The sequence below is a fragment of the Anas acuta genome, chromosome 20, assembly GCF_963932015.1.
Source record: "Anas acuta chromosome 20, bAnaAcu1.1, whole genome shotgun sequence".
NCBI classification, from domain to species: Eukaryota; Metazoa; Chordata; class Aves; order Anseriformes; family Anatidae; genus Anas; species Anas acuta.
This window is the reverse complement of record NC_088998.1, coordinates 3,067,101-3,084,382: the sequence shown is the minus strand read 5'-3', so window position 1 is coordinate 3,084,382 and position 17,282 is coordinate 3,067,101. Positions and strand designations below refer to the sequence as shown.

Genomic DNA, 17,282 nt, shown 5'->3' with positions numbered 1-17,282 from the left:
AAAATGAAACAAAATTTGCATAGCTCTCTGTTTCACAGAAAGCCAGCGGCAGGGAGGGGGGGGACTGATCTTGGTAACTATTCACCTTCTGACATCAGAAACCTCCAATGCAGCATACAAGACGGCTGTCGCGAAATCCCTGATCAAGAACATGAAGCTCCTTCCCCTCTTCACAGCTGCAACCTGCATCACGCCCCCAGGTCCTTCTTTCTTCGTACCACAAGTGATGAAGTTTTTTTTCCAGATCACATGAGCCAGGATGAAGGGGGAAAATCCTGCCAGGAACAGAGATGGGCTGCGACCTGAACCTGATCAAGGGGAGATACAGAGCAGTACCCTGAGAGCTATATAAGAATGTGCTCGGCACAAGAGCAAACACTTTTTCAGGTGAAGGACTCTCATGAATCAGCCATGCATGTGAGTGAAGACACCGTTTCAAGGAGGCTTGGAGCCACTAACAAAACATGTTTGTATTTCATCATCGCTACCCTCGCCACATTACTCATCTTTGCACTAGCCACCATCATGGTCTTAGTCATTCAGAGGACGGTAAGCAATTTCTCACTTAATTCATTGCCTTTTTCTTTTGTTCTTTTTTCTTTATTTTCTAATGTAACCTCCCTCTCTCCAAATAATATTCTGTAGCTAGCAGATTAATCTCTGCCACCTGTAATGAGTACACACACAAGATAGGGGACAAAACAAAGAGGGAGAGAAAAGAACCTTCAAAAAAGAAATCATTGCTCCATGGGCAACATTATTTCTAGAGTGTAATTTCTTCTCTATGAATGGAAGTGGGAAGCTCATAATCCAAGAGTCAATCCACACTATGTCCAGTCTAGTTAGGAGCAGAAGTGGAATGAAGACATATCAGTGCCTCAGTGTCTGCTGCCTGGCTTATATGTATCCCCTGCCACTTCTCTGGAGAGCAACCGCTGTCCAAGATGGTCTGGTCTGGTCTTGCCTGGTCTGGCAGTGTCTGTTAGGGATGGACATAGTACAAGCCATCTGGCTGTGTGACGCTGTGTGGTGCTGTCTGCTAGGATGCCATGAGAGGCAGTGAAGCAGAGCTCCCCTGAACGACCCTGAGCAGTGGATGTGGCAAGGAACCTCGTGATGCCTCAACATTTTTGTCAGTCTTGCTCTTGGGAGTGATTTTTTAATGAAAAAATAGTTATAGCAAGGATAGCTGAAGGATGTAAGTGAGACAAGGTCTGAGAAAAAGAACTCTTCCCTCTGCCTAAAGACATTTCCCCCTTCTTAAAATAAAGAGGATCTGGGACTGAATGGGGAATCAGTGAGACAGGTCCAGCCAGGACAGAGGTACAGGTTTGTGAATACAAAAGGTGCATTTCTGATCCTACCAGGAATGTTGCTACGAATTTTACCAGAGTATAATATCATGTTAGAAGTTTTATAGCCTTTGAAATCTTAGTGCAAAAATCTAAGTGCTGAAGCATCTCTGCTATGATTCATAGAATGAAAGCACCAGCATGGAGCTGCTGAATGATGCTGGCCATGGAAAACAAAATATGTTCATTCAGCACAATATTTTCTCTTACTAAATTGATCCTGTACAATTTATGTATCTGTGTATGCTCATTACCCAGAAATTAAACCATTAAAGCTTGACTGATACTTCTTTAAGTTGTACCAGCAAGGAGTCATTTACCTGAAATCAGCGCTCTTCCAAAAGAGAAGCAGTTTGGAGACAGTTAGAATGAGACATGGGGATTTTCAAGTGATAAATAGTGGGACATTAAGGGAGATCTTTAAAATAACAGCCTGGGTAATTACAGAATTGCCACAGTTTTCCTATATAATGAGGCTTTCATTTGTACTTATTATGAAAGTAAGCATTAAATTACTTCTCCATCAGGATAAATGCAGTTACACCAGTTGCCAGAGGAACAATATTACTGAAAGAGTCAAGGTTTTCATTTAAAAGAGTAATGACATTACTGCAGCTGCTTCGGAAACAGTGTTAGATTTGGAAACATTATTCATCCCCCCACATTTTCCAACACCCTAAGAAATTTCCTTTACACTTTGTTTTCAAGAAAGGCAGTACAGCACAGTGTCAGACCTGGGAAGTGTCATTTTTTGGAACTACATTCAGAGCTGAAGTCAGTTCAGTTCCCAGCTTTCATCTGCAGAAACACTTTGTATTGGCCCATTCACTTACCTACATCTTTTAGAAGTGATTTTTGTTTTTCCTCACAGACAAGAGCAGTCGCTGCATAGTGGACCTTTGCCTACATTTTCCCTCTTAACACTGTTAGAAGGGCCATGAGGCCTCCGTGCTTCTGCTTGCTGCGGTTCACTGCTGCTAGATATATAGATAGATATAGATGGTAGATATAGATAAACACACACACACCTATGTAGATGTCTATATATATGGAGAGAGAGAAAATCAGTGGAAGAGGTAAGAAAGGAATAGAGAACTGTAATTAGGACACATAAAGCCCAGGACACCTTGGACTATACTGCAAGGTACGCTGTATTAGACACCTAGGCCATGAGGTGTAGCACTATGAACAGATTCTGGGTGAAGTCTGGGACAGTCTGTCACTGCTCTGCATTTTGTAGGGTCCATATGGTTACCCTCTAAGCGGCATGGGCAAGTCCTCTCAGTGTGGCTCAGGCACCAGCTGACTGCTAGGAGTCAGTGCTGGTCTTTGTGTTTGCTGGTCTCCTCCTCAGGCCACTGGAGTCGATCATGGAATCATTAGGGTTGGAAAAGCCCTCCAAGATCATCTGGTCCATCCATCACCCTACCACCAATGTCACCCACTAAACCATGTCCCCAAGCACCACGTCCAGCCTCTCCTTGAACACCCCCAGGGATGGTGAATCCACCACCTCCCTGGGCAACCCATTCCAACATCTGGCCACTCTTTCTGAGCAGAAATGTCTCCTCATTTCCAACCTGCACCTCCCCTGGTGCAACTTGAGGCCGTTCCCTCTTGTCCTGCCGCTAGTTATCCTGCAAACCCCGTTAGCAGTGGGGCTGCAGGAGCCACGTCCCTGCGCTGCCTTTGGCTGATTTATGGCTGCTTACAGGTCTGTAAGGAGCCTTGCCGAGAGCAGGCCCATCGGAGCCTGCTGGCCCCCTCTGGTGGACAACCCTGACAAAAACGAAGGAAAAAGGAAATGAAAATAGCCCCTGCCAGCAATTTCCCACTCGTTGAACACCAAAGTACGTCTGCTTTGCCCCCCGGCTCAGCCAGCCACGGGTAACGAAGGTCTGAGGCCCGGAGATTAATTAATGTCCTCAGCTTCTGTTGCTGGGACCTGCGGGACACACTCTTGCGAAAGCCCTGGGCCTCATGAAGCTGATCTCAGGCTCGTTTCTGGGGCACTGTGTTTTGGGGTGCGTTGTCTTGGGCTTTGTAGAGGTGGGCACGCATTTTGGAGACTTCTGGTTAAACAAATACTCAGCTCTGAGCCCGGGTGTTAGAGTGACCCAAGGGAACGGCATGGAGCTGTGACAGGGGAGGCTCAGGCTGGGTGTTAGGGAGAGGTTCTGCACGCAGAGGTGGTCAGGCACTGGGACAGGCTCCCTAGGGATGTGGGCATGGCACTGAGCTGCCAAAGCTCAAGGAGCATTTAGACAATGCTCTCAGACATAGGGTCTGTTTTTTGGGTGGTCCTGAACGGAGCCAGGCCCTGGATGCAATGGTCCCTGTGGGTCCCTTCCAACTCGTGCCATTCTGTGGTTCAGTGACTACTGTAACAGCATCGGTCTGTCTCAGCTTGGGAAACTTTCTTGTAAAGTAATTAAGGGAAGGAAGAAAGACAGGACTTTCACTGGCACCTGATTATCATTTTCTCTAATGAAGCAAGCTCAAATTCTTCTGCTTGCCATGTCTAAGATCCTTCATCAGCAGCACCCAGATCACTGCAGACAGGGTGAATTCATTGTACCGAATGGTTCCTGAGCCAGTGCTCTGTTAAACCTCTCTGAGCTCCTAGCATGTGTCCCTGTGCATTCCAAATTACACTATTACACGCAATGTGCTGGCTGTCACAAGAGAAAACAGCAATGCTAGTAATATTTCAAAGCAAGATCTAAAGTGTTATTTGAATACCTAGTCACTTGCCACTAAAATAAATTGAATTAATATCTCATGTTTTCACCCACTGGGAGACTTCCCAAGTGAGGACACAATATGTTAATTCATTTTAATTCTTTTTCTGTTGCCCTGGCTACAAAGCATGCTGTGTGCCATCAGCCTCATCCTGCATGCTGTCCCTGAGGGAGGGCTGAGAGGCGAGCACCTCACTGATAGTAACATCTCGGTTACTTTACCAACCTCTCTGTAGGCAGCCATGGCTTTTCTTTCTGATCTCATTGAGCGTAATCTTGCTGGGGAGATAGCATCTTTCTCCCTGTCTTACATGGGTGTGGGAAGAGAAAATGAACGACTCAGATATTGTAGGTTCCCAAATCACAAAGCACCTATACAATCTCTATCTGCAGGATGCAATATCTTGCTATTAGACCAAAGGATAATTTCAGCTTGCCTGGAACAGACATTTCTGTACATTTCAGCTGTAGCTGAAAGCATGGTCACTTTAGGCCAAAGTCAAAATTAAATGTATTCTTAAACATCTAAGGCCACAACGTTAAGTACCAGAAACAGACACAGTGTGACTTCTCTTACTGTCCAAGCATCTTCTTTCTCCTCATGCCACACATTATTCTATTTACACCTAGAAATAAAGTGCTCATATTTTAAGACCCTTGAGATCTCCAGACCACTGCGGATGATGGTGTCTCCTGCCACGTGTATAGGCTGCCTTGCTTTTCCCAGGAGATAACAGATGTTCTGCCAAAGCTAGTACCAGATTCCCAACTTTCTAATCCTTGGACACGCTGAATTGGGCCTGGCCAGGTTACACAGCACAATTAGCCCAGGTCATTAGCTTTGAGAATAAAAGAGTCAGTTTAGGATAGCCTGGAAGGGAATAGAAACCACTCCCTGATACTGAAATTAGCACTGTGTGTGAGCGAAGGGACATGACACAGAGTTTCAAGTGCTGAGGCACTCACAGTTTCTTTCCACAGCTGTCAGGAAAATTTGTTTGCTCCCTGGGGGCACTGATGTACAGTTATGAGCTGTTAGAGCTATAACCTGCATGGAAGTAGATACACAAGCAGGCACAGGCCCGAGGAATTCATGTTTGGAAAGCAGAGAGGTATGCCAAAACTGAAGCTAGACCACAGAGGAAGCCTACCACCTTTCACACTTGGAGCATGTTTCCTGAGAAGTTTTCAGGCCATGCTGACAGAGGACAATTCCCCATTCCTTTTTGACCTTTGGGTCAAGAAGCAAGAAGTAGGAGAAGAGGTGAGGCAGGACAACACTTCTGCTCCCAGACCCGTGCTGGGGCTCTGCAGCTTTTATTTTCATCCAGCCAGGCTTCCCAGGGCCAAACACTGGCTCTGAAGGGTGTCCAGTCCTACTCTGTCCTACTCCCCCCAAGCTTTGCAAGCCACAGGGAGAGCTTCAGGGCTTCTGCTTCCAAAACAACCCCAACAAAAGCCACACACATTTCGTACAGCACTGGGAAATCTGCTGTGTCAGAAATGTAGATTTCTACTACTTTCAGGGAAACAAACAAACAAACAAAAAAGCTGTGATGAGGAATGACTGAGGATGAATTTTCTAAGTGCAGAGTTGCTGAAGGGCTGTGCTCCACAGCTCTCCCTTACTGGGATGCTGGGGTGCTCTGTAGGAGCCACATGCTGTGTAACTCCCAGCTCTGCAGTGTCTTCCTGGGATGCAATGGAAACTTTTAATATTGACAAGTAGAGTCCCACTTGAACACAGGTGTGTCCTGTCCCCAGAATAACCTCCCCACTCTCATTTCTCTTCCAGGCAGCTGATCCTGCCACAGAGGGCATCACAGAACGCATCCGCAAAGGTAAGACACCTAAATTGACAGCCTGTGCTGTGTTTCATTTGTAATGCAAATATTGCCCAGGATTGTGAGTAAGGCAATTATGCACATCTCAACATTTCACATAAAGTCACTTCTTGGTGAAAAGCCAAAAGCCAAGTGGAAAAAAAAAAAAAAAAAAAGAGAGAGAGAGAGAAGAAGAAGAAGAAGAACAAAACTTTCAAATTACTCGGTACCTCCGGAAACCAGGGCATAGCTGAGGAAATAACAAGCATTTCTGAATCTGCCCTGAGTTGTCTTTGCAAGAAAGCATTTTTGCCAGAGGATGTGAACATCATTCTATTAGGTCTTATTTTAAGGGCTGGCTCTTGCACATGGGGACATAATGTCCCTGGTCCCTGTCCTCGGACAGGGTGTAAATGTGTTAGCACATATTTCAAAACAACAGGAGCTACTCTTGAACTCCTCTGGTCTGGAGTAGTTACATGTTTTTTACTGGCTTGCAGGAAGAAGGGAGGGGGGAAGGGGTAGGTCAAGGAGAGGCATCTGGAAAACAGCAGCAAAAGGCAAGGAGCAGGGAATTTAAACAAAGCAGAGTACGGACATAGGGAACCCAAAATTGAAGAAACCTTTCAAACTAGACTAGCAGAGACAGCCAACCAAGATTCTATTTTCCCTTAGCATAAATCAGAGAAGCACTGTTTATTTAATTTCTATTGCCTTCCTGTTTCTTTGGTCTTAGCACCAAGTATTTTGACTTGCAAATACAAGTTCCTAGTTAGTCCCAGAAGATATGAGATAGCATCACCTCCCACTCCTCAGATGGGAAAACTGAAGCACAGTGATCAAGGTCCAGAAAACCTTCCTTACATAACTATATTTTCTGCACCTCTGTTTTTGTGCACAGGTGACATAATGCAGCATTTGGGCAACATTCACTCTAACTAGCAGAATTTTTGAATCCAGGACTGTTCTGTACTGGGCTTTTTTCATACCACACGAAGTTGTCCCTGCTTGTCCCACTGCCCTTCCTGAGAACTTTGCATCAACCTCACCATCATTTTTGTGTGTTTTCAAACTCCTGTAAAACAGGAGGGATTTTCTTCTCCCCTCAGGATGTCCCCTAGTTGCATTTTTTTATCTCTGTGTATCTTCTATATATCTCCTTAAGTTTTTCTATGGCTTTCTGGTACTTTAGCTCGTACTTGAAGATCCTCAGAAATAAAGCAGGGTCTTAACATGCAGGGCAGATTTGAATAAGGGAGTTTGGGCAGCCTTATCACAGCCTCATTCCAGTGCATCCCCAAAAGTGCCCAGAAAGGAGCTTTGCAAACCTAAGTGGTTGCAAAGCCTCAGCCTGGCTGCCCACATCCCCCATGGTGGCAGCAAGTCCCCAGTGCCTGTGGAGCGGTGCAGCCCCAGAGCAGAGCCTCTGCCTCACAAGCCAGCCCAACCTCAGAGAAATCACCAGAACGGCGCTGGTTTTCATGGCTGAGTTTTACCACCGATTAGAAAGAGGTAGTGAAAGCCGTCGGAGAGGTGTCTAGTGATTGACAGAGGAGGAGCCACTGAGCCCCTATCGTAGGTCAGGGTTATGTAAAAGCAAAACACAAGCAATACTGGCATTCCCAGGGTAGGAAGGCGAGGTCTCACATTGAGAAAAAAAAAAATAAAAATAAAAAAAAGTTGCATTGCAATTTTATTTATTTTCAAATCTCACGATCTGTGCCAATTGTTCTTTCTCCTCATCAACACCTGGCAGGTGCCAGGCAGGAGGAGCATGTTCTCTCCAGGAATTTACAAGACGTGTTTCCTTAGCTAGAAAACATTTTGCCTTTGGGTCAATATCAATTACAGGAATCCTGTTGCTCTAAATTCTGCTGTTAAATCTGCAGTGATGCCATTAGTGTAAGAGAAAGGAGGGCATAGCAAAATGCCACAAGGCAGGAAGGGCTGCCGAAAGCTGTCTGCAGTGTGTGCAGGTGCTCGATCAGCCTACACCTCCCCTCCTGTCAGGCTCTATTGCACAGCTCTGATGGGGTAATGGAGCATTAAAGTGTGAGCAAATTACAATGGCCTTTTATTTTTCTCTTAAAATGCATAAAGCAGGGCTAATTGATTAATAGATCCCAGTGGGTAATTTACAGCGGGCCCCTCGGCACAGAGCTCTGTTGTCCGCTGCCAGGCATCGCTTGCTGACTTCTAAGCAGGGAGCCTCAGTGGCTGTTGCAAGGCCCATCCCACAGCTGCAGAGCAAGACCAGAAGCATAAGAAATATTGCAGGATGGCGATGGTGGTGAGGCTGGAGTGGCTGTGGATTTAGGTTTGCATCTGTGCCTGCCCCTCGGACAGTGTTGATAATGTAATTTGGAGGGTGTTGCACACCCTGCTTCACAACGGGACTTGGAAGCCCTGAGTTGAAAGGAGGCCGAGAAAGCAAATTGAGCATTGCTGAGTTGCCAGTTGGGTGCTCAGCCTTGCTCCAACCCTGTGTCTGTAGAAATGGGGAGGCTGAAGGGGCCAACTTGTGCAAAGCCTCTCGGAGATGCTAACAGGGGATGCAGGAGTGTGCAGGTGGGAACGTCTGCGCCTCACTCGGGCAGAGTGCATTGCACCACGAAGGGAAAGTGGTCCAGACGTGGCTACTTCCCTGAATTAATTTAGAGATCTCAAGGCAGGAAAAACACTGTGATTTGCATTTAGATTTCCAAGGAGATTGTGTTCTATTATTAGCTATACACCAGTGGGCACTAAAGCAGATCTATAGGAGTTTTGTGTTCCTGACTCAGCTCTCTGTCCTCAATGGATGGGTTTCCAGAAATGTGCAAGCAGTAGCTGAGATGCAACGTCAGCTAATTAAATGTTTGTGTGAAAAACGATAGCAATTTCCTGAAAACCCCTGTGCCATCGTTGCTGAAGCAACAGAGGAAGGCATTAAATTCATCGTGAGGTAAATGTTTGTGAAATGTTGTTTCTGGGGAAATATTTCTCTGCAGAAACTCATCCACGTTCATAAATATGGAATCACAGGTTGCCATAAATATTAATACAGGCCAGAAGGATATGATTGGTAGATTCATTTTGTTGGAAAAAAAAAAAAACAAGGCACAGAGAAATTTATGATCTGCCAGCATCTGGAGATGTTCAGTCCTCATCCTCTCCTCGTTGTCCTCACCAAGCCTCATTTCCCTTGAAATGCTATAAACCTGGACTGGTGGCTTTTCTTTTTATTTGGGACTACAGAGACATTAAACCAAATCCGCTCTCATTCACAAAATGAAAAACCTGCAGATACATAGGTACACGTGCACTACTCATATGTATAAAGGTAATTCAAAGGAAATTCAGCACTCCATTCACAGTTGCAAGGGGAAATAGCTTCGCAAATAGAAAATCTGGTCCCAGGAATTAAAGATAATACAGGTGACATTCACCTATACATTATTTTCTACCCTAGGGTAAATCAGGCTGAAGCTGGCGAAGCAAACAGTCTTTCCGGAACTGTGGTAAAATATCTGAGTGCAGACAGGTTCTTCAGAAATGGACACTTGATGTTTACATCAGTTTTTTTTTTTTTGCTTTATCAGCTACAATCCACATGCATGTTTGTGCAAATATATGTAAAACTGTATGAGGGTCTGTCTGCTCTCAGAAAGGTCAGGGCAGATGAGCTGTGTTTCTCGGTTCAGAAAATTTTGTCAAGCCTGGGCTTGCAAATGCTAGAAGGAGTGCAGAGGCATGCTCCTTGGCAAGCATCCAGCGGAAACTGCTGCTAGCCTGATTCCAGTTAGCCATAAGAGGGGCTTATTTAGCTAGTAACGAGATGATTAGTATTGCCAAAATGCTAAATGTTAGATCCTCTGCCTCTCCAATACTAAAAATGCAAGTTATAGATGAACATATATATACATATACAAACAGCTCCATGAAATTATGTGAACCACGCCATACTGGCAAGCAGGTGAAAGCCTTGAAGAGTTTTGGCCTTAAATTCTGTGCAAAAAAACCCTGCAGTAGTCAGGTTTGTTGGGATGAGGAGTTCCTAAGATGCTACTCCCAAATCCGAAGGAAAGAAAGGGATGCTTCTGAAGCCTCCAATTTTTGGAAGGAGGCAAAACTGCCAGCTGAGTTCTTGCCTCTTTGCATGCCCAGGACCAGTGTGGTTGTCCTTGGGCTCCCAAGGACCAAAGACACCCAGTGCATGCACAACAAGCGCAGCCACAGGTGGAGCCCAGGAGAGGACATCACCGAGCTGGCACTTGTCACAGCACCACGCAGCTGGGGCTCTCCACCAGTGCTGGCCAGCAGCTGCTTGCAGAACACTGAAACTGGAAGGGGGGAGGTCAGAGAGAGCTGTGGGGTGTCATAAAGAAATAAAGCACAGCAAGATCTGCTGCCTCCAGCACTCTGACAGAAACATATGAAGTCACTTTGCCTAATTTTGTCAGCATTTAAATCGGTAGAGTATAAGAAAGGATTGAAAGCTGTTTCTTGCCTTCTTTACCTTTAAGGATATTTTTCTTATTTAATTTATCCTTAAGATAAGATAGGTTTTTGATCTGTTTGTCTGTCCTCACTCAGCCCCCAGCCAGCCCTAATGCTGTATGACCTCACCGTAACACATGGGTGGTTGGTACTAGGAGGAGCCTCAAAAACAAACAAACAAAACATCTAAGGGGCTTTTCCTTCCCGGGTAGCAATGCTTTGATCTGTCATGCCACTTTTGGCTCTTGGTACCACTGCCCTGTGCCTCTGCTCCTGTTATACCCATCTCACAGGTGGGGAAACTGAGGCAGCAAGTGGTGAGGAATGTTCCCCAGGTGGAGCCACATCTCCTTAGACCTGGCTCAGACACAACCGTGTGTCCTTCAGCCTCAGGTTCCTCCTGGCAGGCAGACACAGCCTCTCTGGGTCCTGCTGTTTCAATGCAAGGCTCTTTCCATTTTGCAGGTGGAAATCGTGGAGGTGGCAGTGATGCTGCAGCTCCACTGAGCCATTTCACAGCCCCTTTGGCTTGGTGGGGAAAAGCTTCGTAACGCACACAAAAATTGCTCAGTCCTTTCCTTCAGGGCTGCCCCCCTCTGGATGCTTATCCTGTGGTAAAAGGGGTCAGGAAGACAAAAGTGCATTGTCTCCGAAGGGCTTCCTTAGGACAAAATAACCTAAATGGCTTCCTGCTACGAGTCCTTCCTTATAGGCAGGTTTCTTTCAAGCAACCTGATCTGCAGCGTCCGTGCATCACAGCGGACATGAAACCAGTGTGGGCTCCTTGGTACTTAGACCCAGTTGTGGCTTTGCTATTCCTCCTTCTCACAGTGTTTTTAAACTGATATAATCCTATTGACTTCTGTGGGATTACTTCTGATTTACACTGCTATTAGAGAAAAGCCAATTAGGCGATGTGATTGAACATATCCATTGATCAGTCCTGAAGCTCTAGTAATTTCAGTCTTTGCCGGCTTGTGCTGAAATGTTTCAGATAAAAGAAGTAACTTGAGAAATAAAACTAGAAAAAGGTTACAAGCTGTCTCAGCAGAGCGAGGGCAGGAAATGTCTCTATACGTTTTTTTCCATAACTTGCCTTCTCAGAAACACAGCTGATGTCACCAAACAAATGGCTTAAACACACATGTACAAAACTTGCTGACATCAATGGGTGTAAGTACAGCTTTGAAAGTGCAAGCACAGCCATATGAGTGAGGGGTAGGTTTTGAGTGATGCCATGAAAATCCTGAGATAGCTCAGGGCTGATGGGGCTCCTGGCAACATCAAGGTGCTTGCATGCGGGTACAACACTTCTGCTTGCCTAGCAGAAGTTGTGGGGCTGCAGCTTCCAAGGTCTGCTTGAGCAGCAGGGGATTTTCTGCTCTGTAGGGTAAAGCCCCGAAATGGCACTGAGTTTCTCTAAAACTACTCTTCTTTCCTGAAGGACATCAGTAATGCAAGTGGGCTGAGGATGCTGGCCGTGCATTGCCATAGAAGAGACTCTCGCTATCACTGTATCAGCATTAGCCTGAAATAAGGGTCAGAAGAGTTTTCTTCTATTCTCCATCTCCTTATTTCTCATTAAGACTCATTAAAACTCTGTGTTGATATGACTAACATCAGAAAAGCAGGCTTTGGTTTTTCTCTGGGGATTTCCAGCACAGAAAAGGGACTTTGATACACGATTTACTCATTCTTGGAGAGCAGGGAACACCTGCTCCCCTCAAAAGTGTTTCAGCTAATCGAGTCAGAGAGAGATTACAGTTCTTTCAAGACATACATAGCCTCCTCCAACAGTATGAGTGCAAAGGGGACACTGTTACAAACCAGTGGGACCTGTGTATGAGACCTGCTTTTCCCTCATTTATCTATCCTCCTGACCAAGCATCTCTGAAAAATCAGGCTAAGCAGACACTGTAAGCATCTGGAGATTGAAGTGCTTTCTTGTACCTTTAGTTTCAGGAATTCTGTGGAAGTTAAGATTCTTGACTCACTCTGTATTTAGTAAACTTCTATACTTTTCATGTAAGGAATGATTTATATGTCATCTGATGTCTTGGATATCTAATTCTGCGTATTAACTGGTACCTCAGGGACCCTTCTGGGTGGATGACTCATACCGATTTTGTAAATGAAGTCACAGGAAAATAGAGATGATTTGTGTTCCCTGGGACAGGGTTGTATAATTTGGTTGGGCTTTCCTGAAATTTCTTCATATTGCATTCCTTGTATTCAGCTGTGGAATAAAACACAGGGAATTCCCAATCTCCCATCTGAGCTGCTCTTTCCCCAGCTTCAGCAGGGCCAGGAGATGTAAATAAGGAGAGGTCAGTGCAATGAGGAACAACCACCAACCTGCCTGGTTGCCCCATGGGGGATACGCTCTTTTCCCGAATGTACATCTCATCTGTGAATCCACAGGCATGCGGGCTACACGGAGCTGTACTAACTCTGCTCTTTATAATCGCAGAATAAAAGGAATAATCAGTGCCATGCATTCAGCGCTCAGTAAGGAGGAGAGGCTTAGGAAAAGTAGATGAGGAAGTGAAAGGTGGCTGAAAGGGAGGTGAAATGGGAAAGGAAGCAGCAGGTGGGGAAGGGGATAGGGGCAGGGAGGAGCTGGGAGGCAGGAGGTGAGATGCAGGAGACGGGATGCAGAAGCTGGTATATAGGAGCTGGGATGCAGGAGCTGGGATGCAGAAGCTGGGATGCAGGGCCAGGATGTGGTGCAGGGATGTGGTGCCGGGCTGTGACACCGGGCTGCAGGATCTGGGCTGCAGGGCCGGGCTGTGGCACCGGGCTGCGCTGCGGGCGCCCCGGAGCCGCCGGCAGTGCCGGGCGCGGCCGCGGGAGGGAGCCGGCCCCGCGCACCCAGCGCACGAACAGCCCCGGCCCGCGGGGAGCCGGCGTTTGGGAGCGAGAAACGCGTCCTACAGGCGCTGTAGCGTGTTAAGGGTTTACCGAGGGAGCTACGGCGCTATGGCAGCCCCGTGCAGGGTAGGTGTTACCAGCTAAGGTGCAGGAACCAGCTCCCAAGCACGCACGCCTCTGGCTGCTGCTGTGCGGTTTGTCCAGAGCCCGGGTGCAGCAGGAGAGGTGCCGAACACTGACGGTGTGTCTTACAGTACAAAGAAATCAGGATTGGTCACCTAACGTGTTGTTTCCTTCAGGGAACACCTCCGAAGACTTTTTAAGAATTCTACAGAATGTCCCGACCAAGGGAGCCGCTGCGTACATGAGAGGTCAGTGAGGTGCCCTGCCTGATCCCATTAATATTTTCTCTAACTTCAAAAGGCATAATAGATGCCTTCCCCACACAAACACACAAACATGCATCTCCACTTCCCTTAAATATTGCAGAAGGCCATTTTAAACCACATCTCCCTGTCTCGGCTTTCCCAAAGGGCTGCACAGTCCGTGCGACTTTTCAGCACCCCACTTCCATCAGTGAGCTCACAGCCACCCTGCTGGGGCTCTCTCTGGGAGTTTCCTATGGGACAACCTCAGAGCAGGTGTCTCTATTTACTAGAAAATACCTTGCTGCACATCCCATACATTTGAATTTAGCTCAGTGAAGTTCGTCAGCTCATTTTACAATTTCCTTGCTTTTCTTTCTAGTGTCAAGTCCAGTAAATGGTTCAAAACTGAGCTTGGTTGGGAAGGGCATATGTGAAGACATCCAGTGCAAGAGTGAAGAGCTGGTGATACGGCAACAAGGCCTCTACTTGATCTACTGCCACCTGAACTTTCATTTTGCCAACTGTTCAAACAGCCCCACGGACCTCAAGATAGAGTTCCTTGTAAACGGCAAAGTCAACCGGCAAACATTATCCACATGGTGCGCATCAGACACGTGCCAAGAAAAGACTTTTAAGACCTTGTTCCAGTTGCATTTGACGTACCTGAACGTGGAGGACCGGATATCAGTAACACTTAATCATCCTAAATTATTGAATGAAATTTCCCTTCCCAATGATAATGTTCTTGGGGTCTTGAGGTACAGTGATGAAATGTGAGAAGTCCTCTGACTTCCCACTGCTGCCCAGACTTTCTCTGTCTTTCTCTGAATGACAGCAGCCTGCTTTTACTAGGCTACACCTTGTTTCACGTTTCCTATCTTACCTCATTGTTAGGGTAAACAAGGAACTTTGTGTCCCAGAATGAAATCTAAAGCTACAAGACCCACATCTGGCAGATGTAGGGTTGCTCTGCTTTGGCTCAGGGTAGGACTGGTGTTGGACTATCCAGCACACAATCCACAGACGTGCCAGTGGTTCCTCAAAACAATGCTGTGCAAATACAGGCCAAAATACAACCACATTATGGGAAGAGTACACAATATCAAGGCTTTTTGGCTAATGCGCTGCTGGCAAGGTGCCTGTGCTCAGGAGATGGAGAAATCCTTTTGTCTAAATTTTATGGTCTAGTCACTGGCAAGGTCATTAAAAAAAATTAACTAACAGTCAAAGCTTGTAATTAAGGCTTTTTTTTTTTTTTTTTTTTTTTTTTTTCAACTAGAGCATGCAACCACAACTCTGGAGCAGGTTTATGGATAGAACATAGAGAGTAAAGATGAGGAAATTACTGACTCCCAGGCTGGTAGCTAAAACTCTGGGACAGGATGTAGGAGACCTGGGACTCACCAGACATTTCCAGGCTTCATTCTGCTATGGACTTTATGCAATTTAGTTCCAAGTGTCTTCCTTTTCACTATTTATCCATTTTTTCTATTTAATATTAAGCTCTTTGGAGCAGAGACTTCGTATATGCACAATGCTTAGCCTCTGTTTTCACCCAGGGCTTTTAGACTTTTCCATAAAGAGTATTAAAATAACAATCTTGTGCCACATAACAAAGAAGTTTGTTATGATGTATTTTCCTCAAATCCTGTTCTGCTTGTTTGGCAGTTTCCTGAGTGACACGATGGCATGCCGGTGTGCAAACACACCCAAAGACTGCACTCCTGGAAAATCCGAGATTTAGATCTGAGGTTCAGACTTCCCCAAAGATGATTTCAGACAGTCCAGTGGACATAGGTCATTTGATATTCTTTGAATTAGAAGTTTAGATAATTAAGTGTACTTAAAATAATCTCAGGCCCTCTTATTCTGTGAATTTCAGTAACACAGACTTTTACTTTCTATGTAATTCTTAAAGTGAGGGGAGGGATTGAAAAGTTACAAAGGGCTCATGCTTTCCTTTTTCTCTTCATCACCGAGGTTCTACTAAAGCCTGTTTTATTTGGAACTCAGCCCTGGGTACCTCTGCATTCTTCCTTATACATAATTAAGCTGGGTGAACAGTTTTCACCAAACCTTTTAGTCATGAGTTTGGTTAAAAAATCAGTTTCTGGCATCAGAAACCCAGGAAGTCTTTTATTATTCAGGCTTATCTGATGAACGGTTTGTGTGAGCACACTCAAATTACTCCTCATGGAACTAATTTCCTACTTGTGTTATTTCACTGGAAACTCCTGGTACATACTTGAGGTTTCAATCCATTGACCAGGTGATTTCAAAATACACAAAAACCTTTCAGAGGATCATGAACAGTCAAGCTCATTCACTGTTAGGGATACCTGCTTTCTGCTTTGACAGATACTGATGAAAGCAAAAATTCCTTTGCTAACTATAGCTGGGGGAAAGAAAAAAGAAAAAAGAAAAAAAAAAACTAAATTCATGTTTTCTTTTTCTCTTTCCTCCTTAAAGAAAGGAAAATTATATTTATAAGAATTCCCTTGCCTTGCCTATGACATTGTAACCTCCACTCGGATCACATTACCTGCCTGGCCCCTGTAAATCTATCCCATCTTGGAACAGGGTTTTTAACCTCTGTCTGCCTCCACCTCGATACACACCACTAATACTCAGAGAAGTTTAAGATAGTCTGGCAGTTAGGAATCATAGCTCCTGAATATCGAAAAGGCAGCTAATGAATGAAAATATGCATTTACTCCCTCCACTACTGCCTTTCCCTGAAGGCTTTGAATTGAAGGAGAAAGACCATTATTTTTTTTAAAAAAAAAAAAAAAAAAAAAAAAAAGCAGCTCTCTGCATAGGATGATTTTATTCTATTATTTTGCCAGATGGAGAAAATCCTGACAAAGCAGTGCTAAGCTTCTCAGCCCCAGGCTTTTTAATACCGCAGGATAAAGCAATCTGGCCTCTACTTCATTGCCTCTGAGAAATAAGAATAAATTAGAGCCATAAAGAGGGCCCATTAATAGCGTGCAATTTTGCCATCAGTTATAAAAATGTTAAATAGCTTTCACTGAAACAGGGCCACGAGCCAAGCAGCACAGACTCCTTACTTTCTGGCAGACTCCACGTCACTTCACTCTTTCATCACTTTCCTTCTTTTATTTCCTAGTTCTTTGAGGCAGATTATTTTTGACAACAATACTTAAAAAAAAAAAATCCAAGCGGATCCTACACACCACCACATCTTTTCAACAACAGCAATGCTTTGGGGAAGAACTTGTTCCCGTGGTGTCAGCTTCCCTGCTGGCAGCAGAGCCGTTTTGCTCCTGAGGTCCTCGCCCAGACCTGCCCTTCCCCAAGCGCTGGAGCTCCCAAGCAGCAGCAGAACCTGCTCTGGTGCCCCACCACAGCCATCAGTCCATGGCAAAGGGCAACTGCTGAAGGCACTGAAGTGACGGAGAAATTTTGAAAATTCCTCCCCTGGTCCTCAGATGTGGCAAACCTGTGGCTTTCTGTGCATATGCTCTATTGCTAACCTGACCAGAAACAGGAAACTGCAGCAATCTCACAAGGAAGTCTGCTCTGATGAGGTTTCTTGGCCCTTCTCAGACACTGAAGAAATTGCTCTCTTAAACCGTGTTCTGCTTGAGGAAGAAGCATCTACAGGAGTTAATACATGCCGTTATT

The 17,282-nt window shown here is 45.4% G+C and overlaps 1 protein-coding gene and 1 long non-coding RNA gene across 4 annotated transcripts in view; one reads left to right on the top strand and one right to left on the bottom strand.

The window, feature by feature from the left end:
• LOC137842657 (uncharacterized) overlaps nt 1-17,282 on the bottom strand; it is an 80,755-nt gene that overhangs the window by 7,372 nt on the left and 56,101 nt on the right. For all 3 annotated transcript variants that reach the window (XR_011089138.1, XR_011089141.1, XR_011089140.1), the window contains exon 3: nt 86-308. This is a non-coding gene — a long non-coding RNA (uncharacterized lncRNA). The remainder of the gene's footprint in view (nt 1-85; nt 309-17,282) is intronic.
• TNFSF8 (TNF superfamily member 8) lies at nt 250-16,406 on the top strand. Its single transcript, XM_068656971.1, has 4 exons — nt 250-549; nt 5,889-5,934; nt 13,566-13,637; nt 14,014-16,406. Exons 1-4 carry the CDS (start codon nt 355-357, stop codon nt 14,409-14,411), a joined length of 711 nt encoding a protein of 236 aa, XP_068513072.1. The 5' UTR covers nt 250-354; the 3' UTR covers nt 14,412-16,406.

What these genes read in the sequence shown, in the direction of transcription:
- TNFSF8 (XM_068656971.1), top strand. Translation starts at nt 355, where the DNA reads ATGTGCTCGGCACAAGAGCAAACACTTTTTCAGGTGAAGGACTCTCAT. An exon ending in CACAGAACGCATCCGCAAAG is followed by an intron (nt 5,935 to 13,565) that starts GTAAGACACCTA and finishes TGTTTCCTTCAG; the next exon opens with GGAACACCTCCGAAGACTTT. An exon ending in AGCCGCTGCGTACATGAGAG is followed by an intron (nt 13,638 to 14,013) that starts GTCAGTGAGGTG and finishes TTTTCTTTCTAG; the next exon opens with TGTCAAGTCCAGTAAATGGT.